General features: G+C 44.6%; 2 protein-coding genes across 4 annotated transcripts in view; one reads left to right on the forward strand and one right to left on the reverse strand.

Annotated features, from left to right (window-relative positions):
* LOC120052452 (transducin-like enhancer protein 1) overlaps window positions 1–14,699 on the forward strand; it is a 26,252-nt gene extending 11,553 nt beyond the window's left edge. Inside the window, exons 11-18 of the mRNA XM_038999369.1 lie at window positions 1,500–1,687; window positions 3,619–3,698; window positions 7,574–7,823; window positions 8,184–8,431; window positions 10,600–10,747; window positions 13,402–13,552; window positions 13,958–14,034; window positions 14,241–14,699. Coding sequence (XP_038855297.1) covers window positions 1,500–1,687; window positions 3,619–3,698; window positions 7,574–7,823; window positions 8,184–8,431; window positions 10,600–10,747; window positions 13,402–13,552; window positions 13,958–14,034; window positions 14,241–14,348 — 1,250 coding nt within the window. The 3' untranslated portion in view covers window positions 14,349–14,699. The remainder of the gene's footprint in view (window positions 1–1,499; window positions 1,688–3,618; window positions 3,699–7,573; window positions 7,824–8,183; window positions 8,432–10,599; window positions 10,748–13,401; window positions 13,553–13,957; window positions 14,035–14,240) is intronic.
* Window positions 14,700–18,791: 4,092 nt separating this feature from the next.
* LOC120052451 (transducin-like enhancer protein 4) overlaps window positions 18,792–27,426 on the reverse strand; it is an 86,122-nt gene continuing 77,487 nt past the window's right edge. For all 3 annotated transcript variants that reach the window (XM_038999367.1, XM_038999368.1, XM_038999366.1), the window contains one exon: window positions 18,792–18,932. In XM_038999367.1, coding sequence (XP_038855295.1) covers window positions 18,825–18,932 — 108 coding nt within the window. In that variant the 3' untranslated portion in view covers window positions 18,792–18,824. The remainder of the gene's footprint in view (window positions 18,933–27,426) is intronic.

Consider the following 27,426-nt stretch of genomic DNA (forward strand, 5'->3'; position numbering starts at 1 on the left):
CAGCAGCTCCCATTCAGTAGTCAAGTGGCTCCACACTGCTGTGTGGCAGACCAGCCAGCAGAGTGCAGTAGTGCTCTTGTGATGATCTCGCTGCTGTGGCAGAGAGCTATGCGTTTGAGCCTGTTTGATGTGGAACCCTGCATAGAGGATCAGAGCTGGCTCCCAGGCTGGCTGTTTACACAGGGTCTCTGTCTTATCTAACAGTGTTAACTCTATCAGCCACACTAATGGGAATTATGTCCTTTCCCAAGAAAATTAATACACCCAAGATTGGTAATAGAATGAGGATAGAAAAATGCAACTGGATCAATTCAACCTGAAGTAATATAGATTTACATTTTAGTCATTTAGCAGAGGCTCTTATCCAGACTTACTTACAGTAGTGAGTGCATACATTTTCATTTTTGTGGGAATCGTACCCACCAACCTGGCGTTGCAACGCCATGCTCTACCAACTGAGCTGACACTTTTTTTTTGTTGTTGTTGATTATTGGAACAAAGCAATACAAACTTCTCTTTGTGTCTCCTCCATCTCTGTATTCATAGTTCTAAGGTAAACACCAGCTACTGGTCTCTGTTGGATTCTAGCCTTTAGTTAAAAAAAGTAGTTAGTCTCGTCTCATCGCTGCAACTCCCGTACGGACTCGGGAGAGGCGAAGGTCGAGAACCATGCGTCCTCCGAAACACGACCCAACCAAGCCGCACTGCTTAACACAGCTCGCATCCAACACCGTACACCTAGCGACCTGATCAGCGCGCACTGCGCCCTGCCCGCCACAGGAGTCGCTGGTGCGCGATGAGACAAGGATATCCCTACTGGCCAAACCCTCCCTAACCCGGACGATGCTAGGCCAATTGTGCGTCGCCCCATGGACCTCCCAGTCGCGGCCGGCTACGACAGAGCCTGGGCTCGAACCCAGAGTCTCTGGTGGCACATGCAGTGCCTTAGACCACTGCGCCACCCGGGAGGCACGATTCTTAATCTTTTAAATCATTTTTATTTTTTACCCTTTTTTCTCCCCAATTTGGTGGTATCCAATTTGGTAGTTACAGCCTTGTCTCATCGCTGCAACTCCCCAACGGGCTCGGGAGAGGCGAAGGTGGAGTCATGCGTCCTCCGAAACATGCCACACTCTTTAACACCCGCCAGCTTAACCCGGAAGCCAGCCGCACCAATGTGTCGGAGGAAATACCGTTCAACTGACGGCCAAGGTCCGCCTCCAGGCGCCCGGCCCGCCACAAGGAGCCGCTAGAGTGCGGTGAACCAAGTGAAGCCCACCCGGCCAAACCCTCCCCTAACCCGGACGACGCTGGACCAATTGAGTGCTGCCCAATGGGACTCCCAATCACAGCCGGTTGTGATAGAGGCCGGGATCGAACGGGGGTCTGTAGTGACGCCTCTAGCACTGCGATGCAGTGCCTTAGACCGCTGCACCATTCGGGAGGACCCCGATTCTTAATCTTATCTCCTCTCTCCCCTTTTCTCCTCTCCCCATCAGCTCTGGGTCTGAGGAACCCTCTGGCGGTGCAGGGAGCGTATCCCCCCGGGGCGTTTAGCCTGCCCCCTCCAGGGGTGAACGGGGAGCTGGTGGGGGCAGCGGCAGCCTATGGGGCGGGGCTCCACCTGGTCTCCCCCCAGATGAACGGCTCTGCAGCCGCTGCCGCCGGTTATGGACGATCACCAGTGGTGAGAGAGGGATGGGGTAGTGAGGGAGGGAAGGTAAACGGAAAGAGAGCGAGAGGGAAACGGAATATATATATATATATATATAAACAGTTGAAGTCGGAAGTTTACATACACCTTAGCCAAGTACATTTAAACTCAGTTTTTCACAATTCCTGACATTTAATCTTAGTAAAAATTCCCTGTCTTAGGTCAGTTAGGATCACCACTTTATTTTAAGAATGTGAAATGTCAGAATAATAGTAGAGAGAATGATTTATTTCACCTTTTATTTCTTTCATCACATTCCCAGTGGGTCAGAAGTTTACATACACTCAATTAGTATTTGGTAGTATTGCCTTTAAATTGTTTAACTTGGGTCAAATGTTTCGGGTAGCCTTCCACAAGCTTCCCAAAATACATTGGGTGAATTTTGGCCCATTCCTCCTGACAGAGCTGGTGTAACTGAGTCAGGTTTGTAGGCCTCCTTGCTCGCACACACTTCAGTTCTGCCCACAAATTTCTATAGGATTGAGGTTAGGGCTTTGTAATGGCCACTCCAATACCTTGACTTTGTTGTCCTTAAGCCATTTTGCCACAACTTTGGAAGTATGCTTGAGGTCATTGTCCATTTGGAAGACCCATTTGTAACCAAGCTTTAACTTCCTGACTGATGTCTTGAGATAATGCTTCAATATATCCACGTAATTTTCCTACCTCATGATGCCATCTATTTTGTGAAGTGCACCAGTCCCTCCTGCAGCAAAGCACCCCCACAACATGATGCTGCCACCCCCGTGCTTCACGGTTGGGATGGTGTTCTTCGGCTTGCAAGCCTCCCCCTTTTTCCTCCAAACATAACGATGGTCATTATGGCCAAAGGGTTCTATTTTTGTTTCATCAGACCAGAGGACATTTATTCAAAAAGTACGATCTTTGTCCCCATGTGCAGTTGCAAACCGTAGTCTGGCTTTTTTATGGCAGTTTTGGAGCAGTGGCTTCTTCCTTACTGAGCGGCCTTTTAGGTTATGTCGATATAGGACTTGTTTTACTGTGGATATTAATACTTTGTACCTGTTTCCTCCAGCATCTTCACAAGGTCCTTTGCTGTTGTTCTGGGATTGATTTGCACTTTTCGCACCAAACTCCGTTCATCTCTAGGAGACAGTACGCATCTCCTTCCTGAGCGATATGACGGCTGCGTGGTCCCATAGTGTTTATACTTGCGTACTATTGTTTGTACAGATGCACATGGTATTTTCAGGTGTTTGGAAATTGATCCCAAGGATGAACCAGACTTGTGGAGGTCTACAATTTTTTTTCTGAGGTCTTCTTCTTTCTTTTGACTTCCCCATGATGCCAAGCAAAGAGGCACTAAGTTTGAAGGTAGGCCTTGAAATGCATCCACAGGTACACCTCCAATTGACTCAAATGATGTCAATTAGCCTGTCAGAAGCTTCTATAGCCATGACACCATTTTCTGGAATTGTCCAAGCTGTTTAAAGGCACAGTCAACTTAGTGTATGTAAACTTCTGACCCACTGGAATTGTGATACAGTGAATTATAAGTGAAATAATCTGTAAACAATTGTTGGAAAAATTACTTGTCATGCACAAAGTAGATGTCCTAACCGACTTGTCAAAACTGTAGTTTGTTAAACAAGAAATTTGTGGAGGGGTTGAAAAACGAGTTTTAATGACTCCAATCGAAGTGTATGTAAACTTCCGACTTCAACTGTGTCTGTGTACATGCACTTGCACACTGAGTAGGCTTTTATTGAAAATGAAATTATATGACCTCATAAACCAGTTATATCTCTTTGTGGTATGGACTTATTATTCACTGTGGGAAAACAGTACATTTCTACTATGTGGTTTTGAGAAGGCTTTCTGAGAGTGTGAGTTGTAACTGCTCTGTCAGATGCCTGAGCTAACATTTTGTCCGTGTCCTCCAGGTGGGCTATGAGTCTCCTCACACCCACATGAGGGTACCAGGGTTACCCGCCAGCCTGCAGTCCGCTGCCTCAGGGAAACCGTGAGTGCTGTTCTCTACTGTTCTCTCTGCCTCTGCTACCACAGCCTCTTATACGGTCATCACACCCTCTTATTCTCTGACCACAGCACAATTTTACTGTTATGTCTTCATACTCGTTTTTTGCTTTTATTGTCTTGAGGGTAACCTCAAGCTTCAGCCTTGTTAAAGGCCCAGTGCAGTCAAACTTGATTTCCCTGTGTTTTTATATACTGTATATTTTCACACTGAGGTTGGAATAATCAGCGGTGTGGACTCGGTTGCATGACTTGGACTCTATTCTGACTCCAATTGCAAATTTGACTTGAGACTCGACTTGATAGCAAATAAAATGACTTGACTTAGAGCCTCAAGACTCTGCTTTGACTTGAGACTGATGACTTGAAATTATCTGGGCAGGTTTTGTAAAGTTTTGTCACTCATTTTGTGGCACGGTGTCTCTGTTGATTACTCTCCACGCATCCAGAGACAGTAGCTGCTGCATCGACTTGTAAAGAAAGTGAAACAGATTTTCTAGTGAAACGCAAACTCTGCGCTCTGATTGGACGAGCTAACTGTTAATCAACACATGTCAGGGTAGGTAGCGCAGTTTTCAAAGTGAGATGGTTTTGGGGGTCGCGAGTGTGAAATTGAAAGGAAAAAATATATATTTTTCATATTTTAATAGGCTACCATTTGTATTTTCTATATATCTTTGTCCATTTGATCTGATTTCTAATATAGGCCTACTGTATTTCACTAAATTGTCTCAAACATCTCATCTGTTTCAGAACACAAAAATTGCATGTCTTGATTGTTGACCAGTCATCAGCATAGGCACCTATAGGCGAGCACGCATACCCAGAGATTAATGACCAGAAAGCTCTTGCTTACTTTTCTCTGGCACAAACAGAGTAGGCCTACGTTTTATATTATTCATATAAAATACCGTTTAGTAATCTACTACAGACGCATCTTCGTCAGAACAATAACAGGCTACCTGGCGATTTCATTGATCATTTTCATATTTCAGATAGGCCTAGTTTGGGTGGCTACTGGCTATATGTCTAACGATAGCTGTAACATCGCACTGCCTTCAATATTATGGTATGAAGATGTAACATATTCTAGCAAATTAATTATGGTATTTGTGAGGAAGAGGGTCTACCCAGTTGGCAACAAGCATTCTGCGGGCAGGCGGCCCTCAAGGGATAGCACGAGGCACTGACAGACCATGCTTTCCACCCTATTCTGCAACCTCCGCTGCATACAGTTAGGCCTTATGATTCTGCTTGCTCTGGTCAGAGAAGTGAAATGATATCCCTAGTTAATATTGGCTGCTAACATGAATGACTTTCAGATGAACTGCATTTTACAACCGGATTTGTATTTCTTTGTCTCTAATGACAGGCGACGTTTGCGCAGTGGTTATGTGCACTCGTGTGCATGGGGGGGTCGCGAGCTTTGAACCGCTGCTTTTTGGGGGTCGCGGGTCAAAACGTTTAGGACAGCTATGGGATCGGGTGCAGCGCAAACGTCAAATTGTAGGGAGAAAAGATTGACATAAATATCTAGCTCCAAATATTGTTTGGTGACAATATTAACTGGTTACTTTGCAAGCTCACCAGCAATGGAGCGTCAATCAACAATTACTAGCATAGGCCTAGCTACTGGTCTTATGGTAAATTTATCAATTATGAAGCTTGCATTTGGAATTTGTTATTAAACTTAATTCTTACATATCAAAATGTGTTAGACAAGTACTGAAAAGGCCTGTCCGGTAGCTTCAACAAATAGACAGATTTGTAGTTGAACAAGTCGTTGTATGTAAAGCATTTTTACAATTTTTGCTTGACTTGAGACTTGCCGTAAAAAAAACTTGTCTATACTCTATTCTTAGAATGCACGACTTGGTCTTGACTGGACTCGTTCTACTTGGGACACGATTTGACTCTGACCTTGTGACTCGAGACTTGCTTGTGACTAATAGTGATTTGGTCCAACCTCTAGGAATAATATTATGCAAATTGAGATGATGCCCTTTTAGTGTAAGAGCTGTTTGAAAGACTGACTGACTGAAATGTTTGCCTGTTTTGGTCTGCCAGGTGACATCACCAGGCGGTAAATGAGTTAATAGACCAAGTAGAATTCCAAACCTCTCTGCCAACAGCTAGTTTAGATATTTCACCTCCCCACTCAGACCACTCCCAGACAGTCCTAGCAAAATTCTTGCTTGAGAAATTGCTATTTGCTAAGAAGCTATTTTTGTTTCTTTTTGACAATTTTAATTGAAAACAATCATAGTAAGGTACTTAATTGTTACCAAGAAATGATTTGATATCGAAATAAAAACAACTGCATTGGTCTTTATAAAAATATTTTATTAACTACTGCAGAACAGTACATTTCACTGCACCTATCTTGTGTATGTGACAATAAAACATACACTACCGGTCAAAAGTTTTAGAACACCTACTCATTCAAGGGTTTTTCTTTATTTTACTATTTTCTACATTGTAGAATAATAGTGAAGACATCAGAACTATAAAATAACACATGTAATCATGTAGTAACCAAAAAAGGGTTAAACAGAATATATTTGAGATTTTTCAAATAGCCACCCTTTGCCTTGATGACAGCTTTGCACACTCTTGGCATTCTCTCAACCAGCTTCACCTGGAATGCTTTTCCAACAGTCTTGAAGGAGTTCCCACATATGCTGAGCACTTGTTGGCTGCTTTTCCTTCACTCTGCAGTCCGACTCATCCCAAACCATCTCAATTTGGTTGAGGTCGGGGGATTGTGGAGGCCAGGTCATCTGATGCAGCGCTCCATCACTCTCCTTCTTGGTCAAATAGCCCTTACACAGCCTGGCAGTGTGTTGGGTCATTGTCCTGTTGAAAAACAAATGATAGTCCCACTAAGCCCAAACCAGATGGGATGGCGTATCTGTGCAGAATGCTGTTGTAGCCATGCTGGTTAAGTGTGCCTTGAATTCTAAATAAATCACAGACGGTGTCACCAGCAAAGCACCATCACACCTCCTCCTACATGCTTTACGGTGGAAAATACACATGCGGAGATCATCCGTTCACCCACACCGCGTCTCAAAGACACGGCGGTTGGAACCAAAAATCTCCTATTTGGACCAAAGGATGAATCTCCACCGGTCTAATGTCCATTGCTCGTGTTTCTTGGCCCAAGCAAGTCTCTTCTTCTTATTGATGTCCTTTAGTGGTGGTTTCTTTGCAGCAATTTGACCATGAAGGCCTGACTCACACGGTCTCCTCTGAACAGTTGATGTTGAGATGTCTGTTACTTGAACTATGTGAAGCATTAATTTGGGCTGCATTTTCTGAGGCTGGTAACTCTAATGAACTTATCCTCTGCAGCAGAGGTAACTCTGGGTCTTCCTTTCCTATGGCGGTCCTCATGAGAGCCAGTTTCATCATAGTGCTTGATGGTTTATGCGACTGCACTTGAAATTTTCCGTATTGTCTGACCTTCATGTCTTAAAGTAATGATGGACTGTCCTTTATCTTTACTTATTTGAGCTGTTCTTGCCATAATATGGACTTGGTCTTTTACCAAATAGGGCTATCTTCTGTACCACCCCTACTTGTCACAACACAACTGATTGGCTCAAACGCATTAAGAAGGAAGGAAATTCGACAAATTAAAATATACATTTGATTTTCTTAAAAAACAATTGTTTACTACAAGATTCCATATGTGTTATTTCATAGTTTTGATGTCTTCACTATTATTCTACAACGTAGAAAATGGTAAAAATAAAGAAAAACCCTTGAATGAGTAGGTGTTCTAGAATTGTTGACCGGTAGTGTATACAGTAATGTTTTTGTTCTTCTCCTCCCTCTGTTTTCCTCCTCTCTCACCAGTGCCTACTCTTTCCATGTAAGTGCGGATGGACAGATGCAGCCGGTGCCTTTCCCTCCGGACGCCCTGATGGGCCCGGGCATCCCTCGGCATGCCCGGCAGATCCACACTCTGAACCATGGAGAGGTGGTGTGTGCCGTCACCATCAGCACCTCCACACGCCACGTCTACACCGGCGGCAAGGGCTGTGTCAAGGTGTGGGACATCAGCCAGCCTGGCAGCAAGAGTGCCATGGCCCAGCTCGACTGTCTGGTGAGTGGACACACACACACTCTGCATAGAGACACAAACGCACTGACACCAAAGAGATAGCAAAGGAAGGACTCACTCAAACAGTGGTCATGTAAGGACAACTTAGTGATAGGAATTTTATTACATTTTTTTTATGCTTTACAGTGTACATGAAAAATGTATGTACCAATTTGTCTTGAAGGGAAATGTTGCTGGGTGGTAATGTTTTACTCTGGTGGTACTGCTGCGGCTGCAATCCTTAGAGGACTTAATTCTGCTGCGGTCATATTATTATTAGTTGTGAATTTTATGTTGCCCACCTCACACAGTCACATTTGCACCCTGTAATTAATGGAGTTATTTTCTCTGTTACCCAATCAGAATAGGGATAACTACATCCGCTCTTGCAAACTCCTCCCTGATGGGCGGACACTCATCGTTGGAGGCGAGGCCAGCACACTGTCAATCTGGGACTTGGCCACACCCACTCCCCGCATCAAGGCGGAGTTGACGTCTTCTGCCCCGGCCTGCTACGCTCTGGCCATTTCCCCCGACAACAAGGTCTGCTTCTCCTGCTGCAGCGACGGAAACATCGTAGTCTGGGACCTGCACAACCAGACCCTGGTTAGGTAAGGAGAGGAGAACGAGAGGGGGATAAAGAGGAAGATGAGGTTAGGAGAGGGGGGAAATATTGTGGTATGGGACCAGCACAACCAGACCCTGGGCAGAAGAGGAAGGAGGGTAGGGCTGGAGAGGAGGAGGAGGAAGGAGGGTAGGGCTGGAGAGGAGGAGGAGGAGGAAGGAGGGTAGGGCTGGAGAGGAGGAGGAGGAGGAGGATGAAGGAGGGTAGGGCTGGAGAGGAGGAGGAGGAAGGAGGGTAGGCTGGAGAGGAGGAGGAGGAAGGAGGGTAGGGCTGGAGAGGAGGAGGAGGAGGGAGGGTAGGGCTGGAGAGGAGGAGGAGGAAGGAGGGTAGGGCTGGAGAGGAGGAGGAAGGAGGGTAGGGCTGGAGAAGAGGAGGAGGAAGGAGGGTAGGGCTGGAGAGGAGGAGGCGGAAGGAGGGTAGGGCTGGAGAGGAGGAGGCGGAAGGAGGGTAGGGCTGGAGAGGAGGAGGCGGAAGGAGGGTAGGGCTGGAGAGGAGGAGGAGGAAGGAGGGTAGGGCTGGAGAGGAGGAGGAGGAGGAGGAGGAAGGAGGGTAGGGCTGGAGAGGAGGAGGAAGGAGGGTAGGGCTGGAGAAGAGGAGGAGGAAGGAGGGTAGGGCTGGAGAGGAGGAGGAGGAAGGAGGGGAGGGCTGGAGAGGAGGAGGAGGAAGGAGGGTAGGGCTGGAGAGGAGGAGGAGGATGGAGGAGGGTAGGGCTGGAGAGGAGGAGGAGGATGGAGGAGGGTAGGGCTGGAGAGGAGGATGAAGGAGGGTAGGGCTGGAGAGGAGGATGGAGGGTAGGGCTGGAGAGGAGGATGAAGGAGGGTAGGGCTGGAGAGGAGGAGGGTAGGGCTGGAGAGGAGGAGGAGGGTAGGGCTGGAGAGGAGGAGGAGGAGGGTAGGGCTGGAGAGGAGGAGGAGGAGGGTAGGGCTGGAGAGGAGGAGGAGGAGGGTAGGGCTGGAGAGGAGGAGGGTAGGGCTGGAGAGGAGGAGGGTAGGGCTGGAGAGGAGGAGGGTAGGGCTGGAGAGGAGGAGGGTAGGGCTGGAGAGGAGGAGGGTAGGGCTGGAGAGGAGGAGGGTAGGGCTGGAGAGGAGGAGGGTAGGGCTGGAGAGGAGGAGGGTAGGGCTGGAGAGGAGGAGGGTAGGGCTGGAGAGGAGGAGGAGGAGGGTAGGGCTGGAGAGGAGGAGGAGGAGGGTAGGGCTGGAGAGGAGGAGGATAGGGCTGGAGAGGAGGAGGATAGGGCTGAGGAGGAGGAGGATAGGGCTGGAGAGGAGGAGGAGGGTAGGGCTGGAGAGGAGGAGGAGGGTAGGGCTGGAGAGGAGGAGGAGGAGGAGGGTAGGGCTGGAGAGGAGGAGGAGGAGGAGGGTAGGGCTGGAGAGGAGGAGGAGGAGGAGGGTAGGGCTGGAGAGGAGGAGGAGGAGGGTAGGGCTGGAGAGGAGGAGGAGGAGGGTAGGGCTGGAGAGGAGGAGAGTTGGTTAGGGCTGGAGAGGAGGAGAGTTGGTTAGAGCTGGAGAGGAGGAGGGGGGTAGGGCTGGAGAGGAGGAGGAGGGGGGTAGGGCTGGAGAGGAGGAGGAGGAGGGGGGTAGGGCTGGAGAGGAGGAGGAGGGGGGGAGGGCTGGAGAGGAGGAGAGTTGGTTAGAGCTGGAGAGGAGGAGAGTTGGTTAGAGCTGGAGAGGAGGAGAGTTGGTTAGAGCTGGAGAGGAGGGTAGAGCGCAGGAGGATGAGGGTGGAGGAGGAGGATGAGGGTGGAGGAGGAGGATGAGGGTGGAGGAGGAGGGTGGATGAGGGTGGAGGATGAGGGTGGAGGAGGAGGATGAGGGTGGAGCTGAGGAGGAAGGTAGGGCTGGAGAGGAAGGTAGGGCTGGAGAGGAGGAGGGTGGAGCTGAGGAGGAGGAGGAAGGTAGGGCTGGAGCGGAGGAGGAGGAAAGGAGAGTAGAGGATGAGGGATCAGGCAGGAGAGGAGGAGGATAGGGCAGGAGAGGAGAGTAGATGAGGAGAGCGCAGTGGAGGAGGAGGAGAGCACATAAGAGTAGAGTGAGAGGGTAGGGCAGGAGAGTGGGGAGAAGGGTAGAGGGGAAGAGAGCAGGGCAGTGGGCTAGATGACTATGGATCACATCTGAATGGCTCTGGGTTGATGTTGATTGTATCTCTGCTCCCCAGGCAGTTCCAGGGCCACACTGACGGGGCCAGCTGTATTGACATCTCCAACGATGGGACCAAACTGTGGACGGGAGGGCTGGACAACACAGTACGCTGCTGGGACCTGAGAGAGGGACGACAGCTGCAGCAGCACGACTTCACCTCACAGGTACTGACACCAGCTGAGACTAGATCAGGGCCAGTATTCACAGTGTCTCAGAGTAGAAAATTGATTCTAAGAATATACTGAGAATATACATTTTACCCCTACTTTTATGGGTGAAAATAAAATCTCTGCATGAAGCCTCCTTAGTCATAACAGTCCCACCTTGTTGACGTGTATTTAGGACACTTCATGAGCTGTCCTAAACAGTTAAGTTACCAGCAGGTGTCTTGATAATAGAAAAAATCAGTGAGTCAGTGGTTCCTGCGCCACATGCAACTACTTTGGAGTTGTTGAAAGAGTGTTTTGATATTTCTATATGATCAATCCATATACAATCTAGGTCTGTGTACAACAGTAGACTTATCTCTTGTGCTTTAGACAATGATTTCACAAGATATGCCTAAATACTTAGAACCATAAGGCTAATAAATAATACAAATCTTCTTTTTGATTATTTAATTAAACTACATATGTGTTATTTCAAGTTATCCTTTTCGAGCGCAATTTCACATTGTAAAAAAAAATGTTACCTTTGATTGTGTTAGATGAAAATTCTAGACCTTTCAAATGATTTATATAACATTATCGGCAAGTGACTTGATGCCTACTGTGCCAAAGCAATTTAGTTGTGTGTTAATATAATGGTAATATTATAAAAATTCCACTTTTAACAACCATCAGTTAGTTAAAAAAAGGTTATGCATGCTAACATACAGTGCCTTGAAAAACTATGTGGCCCCTTTTATTTTCTCTTTTTACTTATTTTGGATATGAATTGCTCTTCAACTAAAACCTAATATTAGATAAAGGGTACCTGGGTGAACAAATAACCTGTTGATACTTTATTCATTTATTTAATAAACAAAGTTATGCAACACGCCTGTGTGAAAAAGTAATTGCCTCTTTACACTCAATAACTGGTTGTGCCACCTTTAGCTGCAATGACTGCAACCAAACGCTTCCTGTAGTTCATCAGTCTCTCACATCACTGTGGAGGAATTTTGGTCCACTCTTCCATGCAGAACTCAGCGACATTTGTGGGTTTTCGAGTATGACCTGCTCGTTTCAGGTCCTGCCACAACATTTCAATCAGGTTTAGGTCTGGACTTTGATTAGGCAATTCCAGGTTTCTTTTCAGCCATTCTGATGTAGACTTGCTTTTGTGTTGAATCATTGTCTTGCTGCATGACCCAGCTGCGCTTCAGCTTCACCATGAATTCTGCTCTGTATCAATTCTCTGATACAGAGCAGAATTCATGGTTCTTTCAAGGATGGCAAGTTGTCCATGTCCTGAGGCAGCAAACCACCAAACTACCACAACGCTGGATCCAAAAATAACATTTTTGAATCATCTGTTCATAGAACATTCTTCCAAGAGTCTTGATGATCATCCAGGTGCTTCCTGGCAAACTTGAGTAAACTTTTTGGATGACATGGGTCCCATTATGCCTGGCGAAAACCAAACACTGCATTCCACAGTAAGAACCTCGTACCAACGGTCAAGTAGGGTGGTGGTAGTGACGGTTTGGGGACCTGGAAGACTTATGTATGTTTTGAAACGTGCTAGAGTTCACAGCTGGCGATGCCTTATCGTGATTGGTTATTCCCCATTTGCAACAATGTCAATGAGCGTCATCACTATCTTTTCTTTGCAGTAACTGTTGTGATTACCAGCTGAGATAAACCTGTGTGTTGATTTTACTCCTGGCTCAGTGTTTGTCTGAGCAGTGTCTTAACATCATCCTAAAATCTACTCTGAGCTTTGAGTGTTTTTAGTCTTAACACGATTCCTAAAACTTTTTCTGATGCTATGTGGATACGGCCCCAGTACTGTACTTCACTTGTTAATATATATGGAGTTGCTGCATTTCCGGATTTTCTGGAACCCGATTTGCCGTAGCTAAATATGGAGATTTATGCGCATGTGTAGTATTATTATTATTACTTTTTTTACGTACTGCTGCCCACTCCGCTGCCTATGTAGCGGCTCTCAGTAGTGATTGGAAGTTTGGTTCTTTTTACTGACTCCAATCTTTTCAACTCATTCAGTCAAAATAACAAATCTTTCGACTCATTTGATTCAGTAATGCTCAGAGCACACAAGACCCACCTACCGGCGAACTTAAAACTGGAATCATGATTCTATAAGCTTCTAGTTCACTGTTGGAGGCTTATTGTAGCTGTCATTTGTGACTGTTTGAAGCACGCTTTTATAAGTATCAATGTACATACGATTATTTATTGATGGCTTTGAAACGAGGTCTAGTTGTGGCCACAAAGGACTAGATTGTGAACGACTTTTGGCGGAATGCTTTGGGCTTGACTGTTGCGAGGGAGATTAGCACAATATCGTTTGAACTGCAGCAGCCCCCCAAATGAATTGTTTGAGTGTTGAGCAGAGGCGTGTGTTTGTTTTGGTTCTACAAATCTGTGTCCATCGATAACATTCGCTAATCAATTAATTGCGTTCATTCTTGCACCATGTGATCAATTATCAGTTCTAAACATGTATTTTTCTTTGTCAAACTATCCACAGCCACAGCCTAATATACAAGACCTGTCGCTCCATTCAGTCATGTAATGAGCTAGTTCTCTCTCTCGTCTCTTTCCTCTCTCTCTCTCTCGCTCGCTCGCTCTCATCCTCTCCCTCCCTCCAGATCTTTTCTCTGGGCTACTGTCCTACAGGAGAGTGGCTGGCAGTGGGCATGGAGAGCAGTAATGTAGAAGTGCTGCATGTCTCCAAACCAGACAAGTACCAGCTGCATCTCCACGAGAGCTGTGTGCTCTCCCTCAAGTTTGCCTACTGTGGTACGTACCACACTGCTAATTGTTCCAGTCAAATGTTTTCTCGTGTGATCTTGAGGACAAAATAACATTTTAGTAATTTAGCAGACTCTCTTATCCAGAGCGGCACACAATTAGTGCATTCATCTTAAGCTAGCTAGGTGGGACAACCACATATTTCAGTCATAGTAAGTACATTTTCCTTCGCTAATGTATCTATGAGCAAAAGGCTAGTAGGAAGATAAGAAAAAGGGAGGGAGACTTTATTTAAGATACTCTTTTGAATAGGTAGGGTTAGCCTGAAATGACTGTGGCTCACAAAGCAGAAGTCCCTTTCTCTTTCTCCCAGTATGCAACACACTAGCCATCCCTCTGTCATGCTGCATCTCCTCTGCCCATCTCGCATTGTGTGTGTCTTTGGTTCTGCAGGTAAATGGTTTGTGAGCACAGGCAAAGATAACCTTCTGAACGCATGGCGGACACCCTATGGATCAAGCATATTCCAAGTAGGTCCCCGCTTTGATTTACTACTGGTTTGTGCCTTAAACTTTGTCACTAGAGAAATTCTATTTCAAGTGCATTTGTTGGATTTCTAGTTAATTAAGCCATTTATTATATAAATCACTTTTTTGTAAGGATATTGTCTCTGTGAATATGGCCTGTGTGTGTGTAACTGGAGTCTTTAAAAACAAAAAAACATTTATTTTTCCAGTCAAAGGAGTCGTCTTCTGTGCTCAGCTGTGACATCTCCCCAGATGACCAGTTCATTGTGACAGGCTCGGGTGACAAGAAGGCCACTGTGTACGAAGTCATCTACTGAGGAGGGAGCACTCTGATTGGATAAAGTGGGGTTGAGGCTCCCTTGGCGCACCAATGGACTGTAAAGAGAGTGGTGGGCGTCGTGGAGACCAGAGACACATTGTACTTTGTTTTATTTACTTTTGTAAAGGATGCAGATGAGGGTAAAGTCGAATATCTGGAACTTTGACCTTAAAAAAAAATATGCTCAGAAAAAGCTGGTAGTCTAGCGACACAAAACGTGGGATTCCTCCAAAGACCTCTGTTTTTCCCCCACCTTTTTTCCCTCTTTTTTTTACAAAATGAAAAAACATATTTTTTTAGCCTTAGAATTCATGAGCAGTTGGACCATGGGGTTGTGAGTGCTGGGGGGGGGGGGTGGAACTGGACGGAGGGGTGTGTGTGGGTGGGTGACCACAGTTTTGTGTGTAGCCTTACCCAGTCTCTGCTCGTATCACTGTCTGTCTAGCAGATGGCATGGCGGACAGACAGTTTGCTGTGAGATTCCAATGACTAAAGGTGGTTAGATTCAGCAGCAATATGATTGTATTGTAATACATGATAAAAGGACAGAACACTATCCAGAATACAAAACTAAAATTTGTGTTCACAGTATTCTGCAATTTCAGGGAAATGGCTACTTACATCAACACTCAACAATTACATGTTTTCTATTGTATTTGTTAGGGCACATAGACAGGTATTTTCACTACTGCATCGTGACCTTTGAACTCAGTATATATCAACTGTAAATAAAGCTCTCTAAAGGCAAAAAAATGACATTCGTGGGTTGGATTTGCTTAGAGCCGGGGAGAAAAAGAAATGGGGAAAAGCAACTAAATTGTATGATGGTTTGTACATTGTAGTTGAGTATCTTTTAAGTGCATATTCCCAAGAGAAGCAGGACTGTGACTAACCACCATACAGGGCTGATGGGTCTGGAAAGGTTGGTAAGATGTCTGCAGCCACACAGCTTAGTGGGAGCTTTGATATGAGTCTGGCTGACTGTCTGCTGCTTTTAATGTCATTGTCTCATTGTGTCCTTAACTGGAAGTGTGGGTGAGGAGGACCTGCCTCTAACTTCAGCGTCCTCTTAACCCTTCCCTACACACACCCTGTGTATTTGCTCTCTATAGTACAGCTTTGCTCAGAACAGAAGCCTCAACCATGAGTAGGTCTCATATCCAAAGGTGGACATGTTCCAGGAGTGGGGAGTTCTGCCTGTGTACAGATGGATAATGATAAGACAATGTGTTCAAAGCTACTGTGCCCCCCTATAAATCTGAACGGTCTGAAGAGTACAGCAGCTATGTCATGGAGGCCCCCCAGGGCCATGTCTTTATAATGGACTCTCATTAGAAGTGGGATGAAGTGGCCCTGGCCTAGACATTTACCTGGAGGAGCTGGTGATTTATGGGATGATGGAGGTATTCTCTAGATGGGGAGCCGGTGTGTACTGGCCAAGGAATGGACCTGTGGGCTAGGTGAAAGACGTTAAGGCTGGGGGAATGATGTGGGCAAGAGTAGATCTAGGTGATGTAATGAGACCAATAAACTATTTTGTATGGTTCTTGGTGTCTTCATACTGTACTGCATGTCTCCAACATTCAAAACTGCATTCAATAAGAAAAATGAATACTCAGGCACTTAAAAGATGAACACTTTATTTTTTCCAGTCGTAGTATTTCTTGTAGAACACAGGGAAATTTGTTAGAAACGAAAACAATGCATTTTTTAAAAAGTTAATTGGCTTTAAGTCATTAAATAAGAGCACTATTCAATCTGTAGCGCTGAAGAGCTGTGCTACAGTGCGGTAGAAATTTAAACACAATGTTCCCACTTTCAAGGAGACTTCATTAACGGTAAACACTGCATATGTCGGCTCAATCGAAGATGACCCTTAAAATTTCAATCGCGCTACGGCTTGAATTGAGCACTTAAAAACAAAAGTCATTAACTGTCGTAACAGAGAAAGCAGGGGCTGTGAAGGTTTTATTGACAGTGACCACGTTTACATGCACACCAATAACCCCTTATTCTGGATACTTAAGTATTCCGTTTCTAAGTTGACACATATAACGGGATATGTTTTACAATAACCCGAAAAAGCTTGTATCCCGGTTATGAGAAAACCAGATAAAATGCCTGGGATGTGCTAATCTTAGACGGGATACTGTGGCATATAAACATTTTATCCCGTTTCGAATATCATGGGTGTTGTGATGTTTTCATCTGATTGTCAAACAAATCACTTCAAAAAGTAGTCTTCCATAATTTATTTTGCTTAGACTCCATACTGGACCGTATAGCTTACTGACTACTTTCACCCTTATTTTGACAAATTTCTGACATTTAGTAGGCCAGATTATAATTTCCATCGATAGAATGAATGCATTAGTAATCTATTTAACACCAGTAAAGTTGTCTTTCATTTAGGGACCGGGGAGAAAATGCAATAATTTAAACAGTGGAAAGATTGGTCCTGTGCAAAATGTCTGAACATGATCAGTTTGACTGGTTTTAAGGAAATGAAAAGCTGATAAAATGATGAAACACGTTTCCAAAAAGACTTGTTTGTCTTGGGTGCATATTTTCATGTGGTTGAAATACTGTCTGCTTGCATAAGTGTCAAAGATAAAACGCATTACACACCATTTTCCCCAAGAGATCATTTTTCTCACTCTAGTTCCTAACAAAATTTACATTCATTGTATCATTTTACTGCAAGAAATGCATAATTCAGCAGGAGTTAATATTATATTACACTACATGTGAGGTTATAGACCTACAGTCAGTGTCCATATTTCAGTTACTATTCCAATTAACCCATATGAACTTAAAATTAGGAATATTCTGTTTATTCATGGTTACAGGGATACTTACGATAGGGATATCAAAGGTGCATGTAAATAACTGATCCAAAATAAGACCTTAAGCGGGATATGAGCTACAATCCGGAATACATGTACGCATGTAAACGTGGTCAGTGAGCTGAGAGACACTCACCCGCAATAATATCTGCTAAATATGTGTATGTGGCCAATAAAATTTGATTTTGAATTGAGACTGTCTATGGCTGACAGGCAATAAGAGTGGGGTGGGGAGGCAGGCACCATATACTGTACACTTCCCAATGTCTCTTTACCTTTCCCCAACACAGCGACATGACCTAACACCTGCTGCTGTATACTGACTGACTACAGACTGAACAGAAACACTGAAATAGCATAACACACTAATGACTGAAAACCTACATAAGTACAGTTATCACTTCTGCTTGAAACGGGAACAAAAACAGGAGTTGGAACAAGCCTTCCCCAAAATGGTAGCCCAGTTTTAGGGCCCATGTGGTGTTGTGAAAAGGGTAGTACAGTCCACTGCCTGTCACCATCACCAAGGAGAAGGACACATCAGATAAAAAAACAAAAACAAAAAGACAAATATATTTCCCTCACCCACTTGTGTGTCACTAGGTCGTGTAGTGTATCGCTTCATTTTGCTCTCCAAGGCCAACGAACAGACATAGGCAAACACAGCACCATCTTAAAACATAAAGCAACAACTATTCAAGTAGCTTGAGCGTGACTTAAAACAAATGTACACATTAAGCTCTGTGACAAGTTCTATCGAAGCAGGGTTTTACAATATACGTGGATATCATCAATTTCCTTTTCTGCTACACGTTGAAGCATGTATTAAACAGGAAAGTTAAATGAGCATTAAACGGTGAGTGGTGTCAGGAGAACAAGCCATTGGTAAGCATGAAGATGAACAGCATAGCCCAGTGTTGCTCCTGTCTGTTTAGTGTTTGTGGCACAGGGGCCCGCTAAGACTCAGATTGACTCCGCTCCTCATTAAACGCGGCCTTTGTGAGACAAAAGTAAAATAGATATTAGGGGAGTGAGACGGGGAGCGCTGCTATGAATATTTAATTGGGTGCAGGGCTGTGTGTGTGTATATCTCTGTGTTGTGGGTATATCTCTGGGGCAGAGCTCCAGCACTTCTCCAGCCCGGCTCACGGTGATAGCTCTCCCAAGCTCCTGACACCCCTGGCTGGGGAGCTGTGGCGCAGCGTTGGCATCATTAAGGGTTCCACTGTCTGACTAATGAATCGATTGTCTGGTATCAGTGCTCCTCGCTGCAGCTCCCAGAGTGGCGCGCTGCTCCTCTGGGGTTTCCCTTCTGCTGAGCTCTTAATCAGAAAACAGCACTAATTACCCTCCTTTCCTCCCTCTCCTCTTCCTTCTCTTGTTATCTCTAGCCCTCTCCCTCCATCTTACTCTCCCTCTTTCTACCCTGCCTCATCCTCAGGGCTATGGTGATAGTGTACATGCTTGGATGAGCAGCTAGCTGAGTTGAGGGGGGTGTTATAGTAGGGTCCTTTGGGAGCCGGAGCTGGGGAGATTGCTACTGTACAAAAGAGCCATGGCTGCCCCCACCTGCCCTGCTGTAGTCTGACGTAGGTAACCCCCCCCCCCCCCACACTTATTTCCTGTTCTCAGTAGACCACCTCATAAACGGTGGCCTTCTTGTCTCCAGAACCAGTCACTATGTACTTATCATCCGGTGACACGTCACAACTCAGGACAGACGAGGACTCCTTGGACTGACAGAGAGAGAGCGAGAAGAAGAAAGGAGAGCGGGAGGGGGAAAGAGACAGAGAGAGGAAGAAAAGGAAAAAGTTGTTACAAATCAGTGAGTCATCCATGAACTCTGATGTGGACCAGAGGTGGACCTGCCAATGCCTGGTCATTATCAGTAGGTGTAATAACACTCAGCTCCACACAGCTACATGTCTTAAACAAGGGAGTGAAACTGAGTTTAAACAGAGAGAGACTGATAAGGCACTGCCATACTGTGTTGGATCTTGTCTAGCCATCTTGTCTCGAGGACCACAATGGAAATAAGTCCCAGACTTTATTGTGTGTTATCCTCAATAATTTTATTCATGTGCATGTATGGCTTTTTCAAGTTTTATGTTTGCTTGTTTTTTTAAAATGGTCGAATGAATAAACTAAACTAAACGGAGTCACAGACAGTATGAGACAGAGAGGTTCAGTGAGAGACAGATGTGTGTTTACTCAGGAACACATATGTCTGGGAAGGAACACACTTCCACCAATTCTTCCACAGCGTTGGGTGAGGTCTGGGAAGGAACTCACTTCCACAGCGTTGGGTGAGGTCTGGGAAGGAACTCACTTCCACAGCGTTGGGTGAGGTCTGGGAAGGAACTCACTTCCACAGCGTTGGGTGAGGTCTGGGAAGGAACTCACTTCCACAGCGGTGGGTGAGGTCTGGGAAGGAACTCACTTCCACAGCGGTGGGTGAGGTCTGGGAAGGAACTCACTTCCACAGCGGTGGGTGAGGTCTGGGAAGGAACTCACTTCCACAGCGGTGGGTGAGGTCTGGGAAGGAACTCACTTCCACAGCGGTGGGTGAGTGACAGTGATTAGGAGAGATCTCCCTGTGGGTCCCACATGGCACCACACATCACTGCTCTACTCAGGAAGCTAATGTCTCACTCGCCTCATGCCTCTATAGCACCGTTTATACCTGGTTCTAACATGTGTCCTTTGTCCACATTCTGATTGTGCCCACATTTTTAGACAGGTGTAGATGATTAAAATATGCATTAAACTGATTGTGATCAGGTCTTCCTGACCACCTCCTGTAAGATATCCAGACACATTGTGTAGACAGATCTGGACAGTGAAACCATTTAAATCATCATTATCCCACCCTCTAAAATCATTGACATGTGGCACCATTGACTTATGGCATCAATATGGGTCTTAAAATAAATAAATACATTATTTTCAAAGAAGATCTGGACAAAGGACGCATGTAAGTGTAACCGATGTAAAATGGCTAGCTAGTTAGCGGGGTGCGCGCTAATAGCGTTTCAATCGGTGACGTCACTCGCTCTGAGACCTTGAAGTAGTTGTTCCCCTTGCTCTGCAAGGGCCGTGGCTTTTGTGGAGCAATGGGTAACGATGCTTTGAGGGTGGCTGTTGTCAATGTGTGCAGAGGGTCCCTGGTTCAAGCCCAGGTAGGGGCGAGGAGAGGGACGGAAGCTATACTGTTATATAAGCACTAGGTATAAACCAGGCTTATCTCTATGTTGGTCCACTACAGAGATGGCTCCTTATAGCTCAAAATGCCCTAATGTGTATTTTCAGAGGAGGCTGGTGGGAGGAGCTATAGGAGGACGGGCTCATTGTATTGGCTGAAATGGATTATTGGATCGGTACGAAACATATGGAAACCACATGTTTGACTCTATTCCATTCCAGACATTACAATGAGCCCGTCCTCCAATAGCTCCTCCCACCAGCCTCACTGATTACCGCCTAGATGTATTAATTGAATCAAAATAGGGCACAAAATAACATGTTTTTGTTTGGACACAATCGGAATAGTAAATAATATATTATGGTCTTTCTGGTGTATTATCTCTACTTTTTAGAAAATTACCAAGTCATTACAAGGGTTTTAGATCATCCCAGTAATGGTAATTGCTACACAATACATGTTTTATAACGGACAATGGTGCCTGTAACTTTTATTCTTCTTCATCTGACCGGCAGAGTGATGTCTCCCGAGTGGCGCAGCGGTCTAAGGCACTGCATCTCTGTGCTAGAGGCATCACTACAGACCCTTGTTCGATTCCTGGCTGTATCACAACCGGCTGTGATTGGGAGTCCCATAGGGCAGTGCACAATTGGCCCAGCACCAGCATCGTCCAGGTTAGGCCGTCATTGTAAATAAGAATTTGTTCTCAACTGACTTGCCTAGTTAAATAAATGTTAAATAAACATTTCAAAAAGTCAACCCAGGTTCTTAAAGGAACAATCCACCCAAAACCACAAATTCCTATGATTACAGTGTTAAATATGTGAGAACAATATTTTTGTTGACAAATTATTCATTTTGTCGTTATAACAAGGTTGGTAGTAACGTGAAAATCTTGCAGATCAAGTCGACTACAAAATCCACAATGCAATGCGCTCTCTGGACTGGGTGGCTAGTTAGCTAGGTATCTACTAGTCAGCAAACGTAGCTATACACAATAATACCAACGTCAATATCAGCATGCGAAGTAGCTAGCTACCTGTAAAATCACCTAAAGAAACTGCAATTTACGAGTCTACAATCTCAACCATGTTCAACTTGCAGTTCCTCTCAGTCTACCTCAGAGCCCAGGGTGAAGACGTTGCTATGGTAACAACGGTCCTTTCACACAGACACACAAGGCGCATTGGGTGTAGGGTTGCCAGGTCTAGCTAAATTCTCCAGCGAATGACTACACAAAACCCGATCAAAAGGACTGAAAACTATGACCCTATTTTTTTTTCGCAGCAAGAGAGGAGTTGTCACATATATTTTTAGATACGTCATATTAGTTAGCTAGTGCTGTTAGTTTGTTGTTCTCACATCACTTGTCATGACGTGCGTAGCTCTACTCTCAGTCACGTGACTCAGCTGCCTGCTATACCGCTCTTCCAACACACAGGTTAGCGGTCAAAACACTTAAGACACACCCTATCCCCTCAGCTCTCAAATTAAGTGGACACTTCTGATGACGTGTGATGACGTCTGACGAGTATACACTTGCAGGGCGAGGGGCGAAGGAATACTCTACTAACAAAAAAGTTGTTAGAATTATAAGTGTATGTATGTCCCTTAAGGTCCTTGTGTAATGTGATATTGTACCCATAGCCCAATTGTCATTTGTATATTATTTATATATAATTGTGTTCCCACATGTACTTCCTGTATTGATTTATTGTTAATAAAAAAAATATGGGGAAAAAAGAGGGAGGAAGGAATGATTTTTAGAAATGGACGACCCATGGTCGGAAATTCGGCACTCGTTCATCCCGCAATGATTGTGTTTTCAGCCACCGGTAGCTTGTGGGTGCTTTATAGGCACTACAGACAATTACGAGTGCATGTCTACTTATATTAAATATATAATTATTAATATACGCCTACAGTATGATAGCTAGCAAATTAATTAACTAACGGTAGCCTGCCTAGCTGGAACTTCTGAAGGAAAATGTTTTAATTCTACAATTTCCAAAAGATAAACATGCAATATGTTTTTGTTTGGTTATGTGCATTAGTAGAACAATTTCTAACTTATTTGCATTCGTTTTTACTTACACTTGTATGTTGACTTCTCCATTGATGTTGTTTTTAAATTTTTGCGGACTTTTCTTAGCAGATGTAAAATCTCGCAAATTGAATTATGGGGAGTTTCAGGCCCCAGAATGAACATAATTGTACACTCGCAAAGCCGACTAAAAACGAGGGCTGAGGGGCTTACGTTGCAAACTTCCCTTGCTTGGCTAATCATTTGGATCACCCTCCAAGATGGCCACGGGGATTCTCCCAAGGGCATAAGGCGAAGGTAAGTGTACGAGGGTGTGTCTTTTAAGTGTTTGGACTGCAGAGTGTGGCTGCATTCCAAACAACTTAAACGACACACCCTCTCCCCTCAGTCCTCAAATTAAGTGGACACTTCTGATGACGTACCATGACGTCTGACGAGTTTACACTTGCAGGGCAAGGGAGGAAGGAATTCATTTGAAATGGACCGCCTTTGTCCAGTAATTCATTACTCGTTCGGCCCGCAACTATTGTGTTTTCAGCCACCGGTAGTTGTCGGTGCTTTATATGCGCTACAGTCAATTATGATTGCATTTCATATCTTGGCTAGAAGAGCACGCATCCGCAGACATCGAATATTAGCCATCCTACTATATCAGGTAATCTAAAATTACAATGTATAAGTGTGATGTCAGGGGGGGCGTTATGTGCGCAAGTTAACGTTTCCAAAAGCTAACCAAACAAAAACATCATTACGTGTTTGAGACGTCATGTGCATTAGTAGCACAATTTCCAACTTATTTACATTTGTTTTACTTACGCTTGTATGTTGACTTCTCCATATTAATGTTGGTTTTAAGTTTTGGTGGACTTTTCTTAGCGGATGTACAATCATCGTGAATTGAATTATGGGGCGTTTCAGGCCAGGAGTGAACATAATTGTACACTCGCAAAGCCGACTAAAAACGAGGGCTTAGGGGCTTACATTGCCAACTTCCCTTGCTTGGCTAATCATTTGGAACAACGACAAAGATGGCCACGGGGATTCCCCTAAGGGCATAAGGCGAGGGTAAGTCGAGGAGGGTGTGTCATTTATGAGTTTGAAACGCAGCCTGAGGGTGACTTCCAGAGAATGGGAAGGGGATCAATAAACCCATCAATTTTGGGGGACACACTTGACTTGAATGATGCAATTCATGTTCTACTTAAGAAATAAGGCCCGAGGAGGTGTGGTATATGACCAATATACCACGGCTAAGAGCTGTTCTTAGGCACGAAGCAACGCTATTCTAAACTGTTTACCAAAATAATTAGAGCAGCAAAAATAACTGGTTTTGTCATACCCGTGGTATACTTAAGTGATAATGCCCGAGAAGCCGGTGTTTGGAGGATATATAGGCACAGGTGTTGTTAACTTTAACTCCTACATGTACATATCACCTCAACTACCTCGACTAACCTGTGCCCCCACACATTGACTCTGTACCAGTACCCCCTGTATATAGCCTTGCTACTGTTATTTTACTGCTGCTCTTTAATAATTTGTTATTTTTATTTAAAAAATGTACTTATCTATTTTTTACTTAACACTTATTTTTCTTAACTGCATTGTTGGTTAAGGGCTTGTAAGTAAGCATTTCACCGTTAGGTCTACACCTGTTGTATTCGGCGCATGTGACAAGTAATTTGATTTGATTTATGGGATTAAACTTCGCTCTGAAGCCGGCAGCGTTGCTGGCTCAGTCAAAGTGATTATCGGAGTGTCTAATTAGCCCCTACCTACACCCTCCATAATTTTCACTCCCCCAGTTTTGGGACACTTGTGCATAGGGCGGAGACGCACGGGAACGTGCAAATGGAGGGCCGAGGGGAAGGGGTTGATTTGGGATTCAGCGACACACACCTCTCTGGCCCTGCCCTCCACTCACTCAATCAGCAACAGCCTGCTTCACTGCCTGATAGTCAGCAGCAGCAGGTCACAGTGAAAATAATAATAAAACATTTTTAAAATTATGAGAAATGTCATGGCTGACGCGGTGCAATTTAGAAGTAGCCCAAAAACCCACAATCAATACATTTTCACCCGTGACATTGTTTTCAAAGTAGCCCAACTGCTAGAAAACTATGGTCATGGCAACACTGATTGCATAATGGTACTTGATGGAAAAACTGAGATGAATAATTTGGTACACTGTTTAGATTGAGCACATCTAAGCGAGATATATACTTTGTCATGACGATATAAGCGGATGGAACTGTTCTAGACCAAGGTGATCTCAAACCTTTTGTGGCCGGGGACCCCTTTTGTGATAGCAAATTCATCAGGGACCCCTCATAATCAGAACACATCTCGAGTGCGTTCTGATAGCCTATAAGGAGTTTTACTATGACGTCTGAAATCCATGGCTGGACGAACCAGGTATCGGGCCCGGGGAGAGAACATTTGAAAAGCCTGCCTCTTGGCACTATTCAAGCTAATTTCCTGCAATTCTACACATTTTGTCATGGGGCAGAGATATTTGTTGTTGTTGCAGCTTTAAAGCGAATATCCTGCAATTCTACACATTTTGCCATGAGTCAAAGAGAAAACATTGCAGTTTTAAAGCTTAAATTACAGTGCATTTATGTTTAAAAAAATACATTTGGGGAATAGTATTGAGTTGAAAAGTGGATAATTAGGAGTACTGTGGATACACATATCCCTATGAGCCAGGCCCATGTTGCCCAGGGTTAAGAACATACATTGTAGATTAATAATATTACATTGTCTTGTATTATTACACACTTTAAAAACATTCCACAGATCTCTTGGCCAAAAGTAGTTTAATCTGTTAGTAATATTCATTAAAAAAATGCAATGTATAATAAAAAAGTATATATTTTGAGATCTGGCCGCGGACCCCCTGCAGTACTTCCGCGGACCCCACTTTGAGAGCCCCTGTTCTAGACAAGTATGCCCATACCATCTATTGGCTGATCTGGCGATCTGGAGTGCAGGTAATTGTTTTATATTTACATTTTAATCATTTAGCAGACGCTCTTATCCAGAGCAACTAACAGTAGTGAGCGCATACATTTTTTTTAAGCGTTATGAAATGTGATATTGTCTTATCACCTATCTCCAGTGATTAGAACCTTATAGGTTTGACAAGTTCCTACACGATTTCCTGATTTCATAGACGGACCACTTAGAAGTTAAATCATGGTGAAAATAGTTATTTTACACACTAATAGAACATACACTATCCTCAAACTGACAGGAGTTTCATGTTTCACTTCTGGGGGTGGATTATCCTTTTAACCCTATGGGGTTCAGCTGTGCTCTCAGCATCACTAATCACAGCTTTCAAAACCACAGAAATACAGGGAGCTGACTCTCTCTCCGACTTTCTCTACAATAACTGAATAAACAATCCCTACTACTGTACCTCCATTCTGTCTCCACCAGGATCCGTCTCTGTCTACATCAGACCTATGATCCTGTCCCCAGATGGTTCCCTACTAGCCCTGCTCCTCTCTCAATCCATCCCTCCTTTAAACCTCTACCTCCTCCCACTTCTACCCATCCACTTCTCTCCCTCCACTCCCTCCTCTTTCAATCTCATCCTCCTTGCATCCCCTCTCTCCTCCACATGACAGGTTCATATCACCAGGGCTGTCAATCAGCAGGCCACTGGTGAGAGAGGCCATGTTGACTGACAGACTCACACTACATCGAGAGACGGGGAGGAGGGAGAGAGGATGGATCGGTACAAGGGATGAGGTAGTGTTGAGTAATTGGAGGGAGGAGAAAGGGGGGGGTATGTACATGTGAGAGAGAGAGATGAATCAGGGGAGTAAAAGCGAGCAAGAGAAAGAAAGCGAGAGAGGAAGTAGCAGAATAATACCCTTTATAGACAGAACGCCACTACAGTAACGTTTCGATAGCAACAACTGATAACCTTTAAGACAATTTAAAAAAGTGCAGCATCAGAAGCGTCTGTACTTTTTCAGACAGTAGAATTCTGCTCCGGCATAGAATGTTCTGTATCGTTTCCCTGACGACAATAAACGTTCCTGATTGCTGTGTTGTTTTTCTGCTGTTTTTTTATGGTGGGGAAGCTAGATGTGTTTTCTTTCTACTAAATGTCTGGGTGAGTCACAGTATTTAATGAACTTTAACATATTTTTTTTAGGAGAGTGGTCTGCGCACAGGCAGCAGGCAGGCAGGTTACGAGCAGGCATCTCAAGATTATTATTTACAGTTCGCCTAATGATTGATGTTAGTCCCACTTCAGAAGTGGCATTCCTTTATAGACAAGTAAAATGCCCGTTTTAGTGGCGCTTTGAATTTCCAGAGAAGGTTCCGTGTCAGCATTTCAAAAGCTGTAGTATATGTACCCTTACAGACAAACAAACATGCCGTAGCCGAGGTGCTTTCAAGGTGCCACATTCCATATGTCTGAAAAGGGTATCATAGTGTGAGAGACACAGAGAAAGAGAGAGACACACACAGAGAGATAGAGAGGGATGCAAGGGAGATTGTGAGACTTCATGTAGAGGGAACTGAGGGGCATTTGGATAATAAAGATAGCCTCTGTGCTCATCAGAGCTCTAAGGAGACACCAGCCAAGGCTGCAGATTCCTTCCTCCCTGCACTAGACTAGCAAACAGCAATGACAGCCATACTGCCTCCCTCCCACACACAACACAATATCTCCCTTTTAAACGGTCTTCCTGTAGCTCATCATCACACTCATACATACCCAGCACAGATAAAGCCTAAAGTGTGTGTGTGTGATGTAGTCTGTTCTCTGTCTGATGAAGCCCAGAAAGTCACCTTGAATCATATCTGTGATAAACTTGTCTTTCAATCTCTGTCCCACAGTTAGAAGCTAACTTCCTGCAATTCTACACATTTAATTTTGCCAGAGAGAAAATGTGCAGTTTTAGAGCTAATCTCATGCTATTCTATACCTTTTGCCATGGGGCAGAGAGTGAATGTTGCT

Source organism: Salvelinus namaycush, chromosome 8 (genome assembly GCF_016432855.1).
Source record: "Salvelinus namaycush isolate Seneca chromosome 8, SaNama_1.0, whole genome shotgun sequence".
NCBI classification, from domain to species: domain Eukaryota; kingdom Metazoa; phylum Chordata; class Actinopteri; order Salmoniformes; family Salmonidae; genus Salvelinus; species Salvelinus namaycush.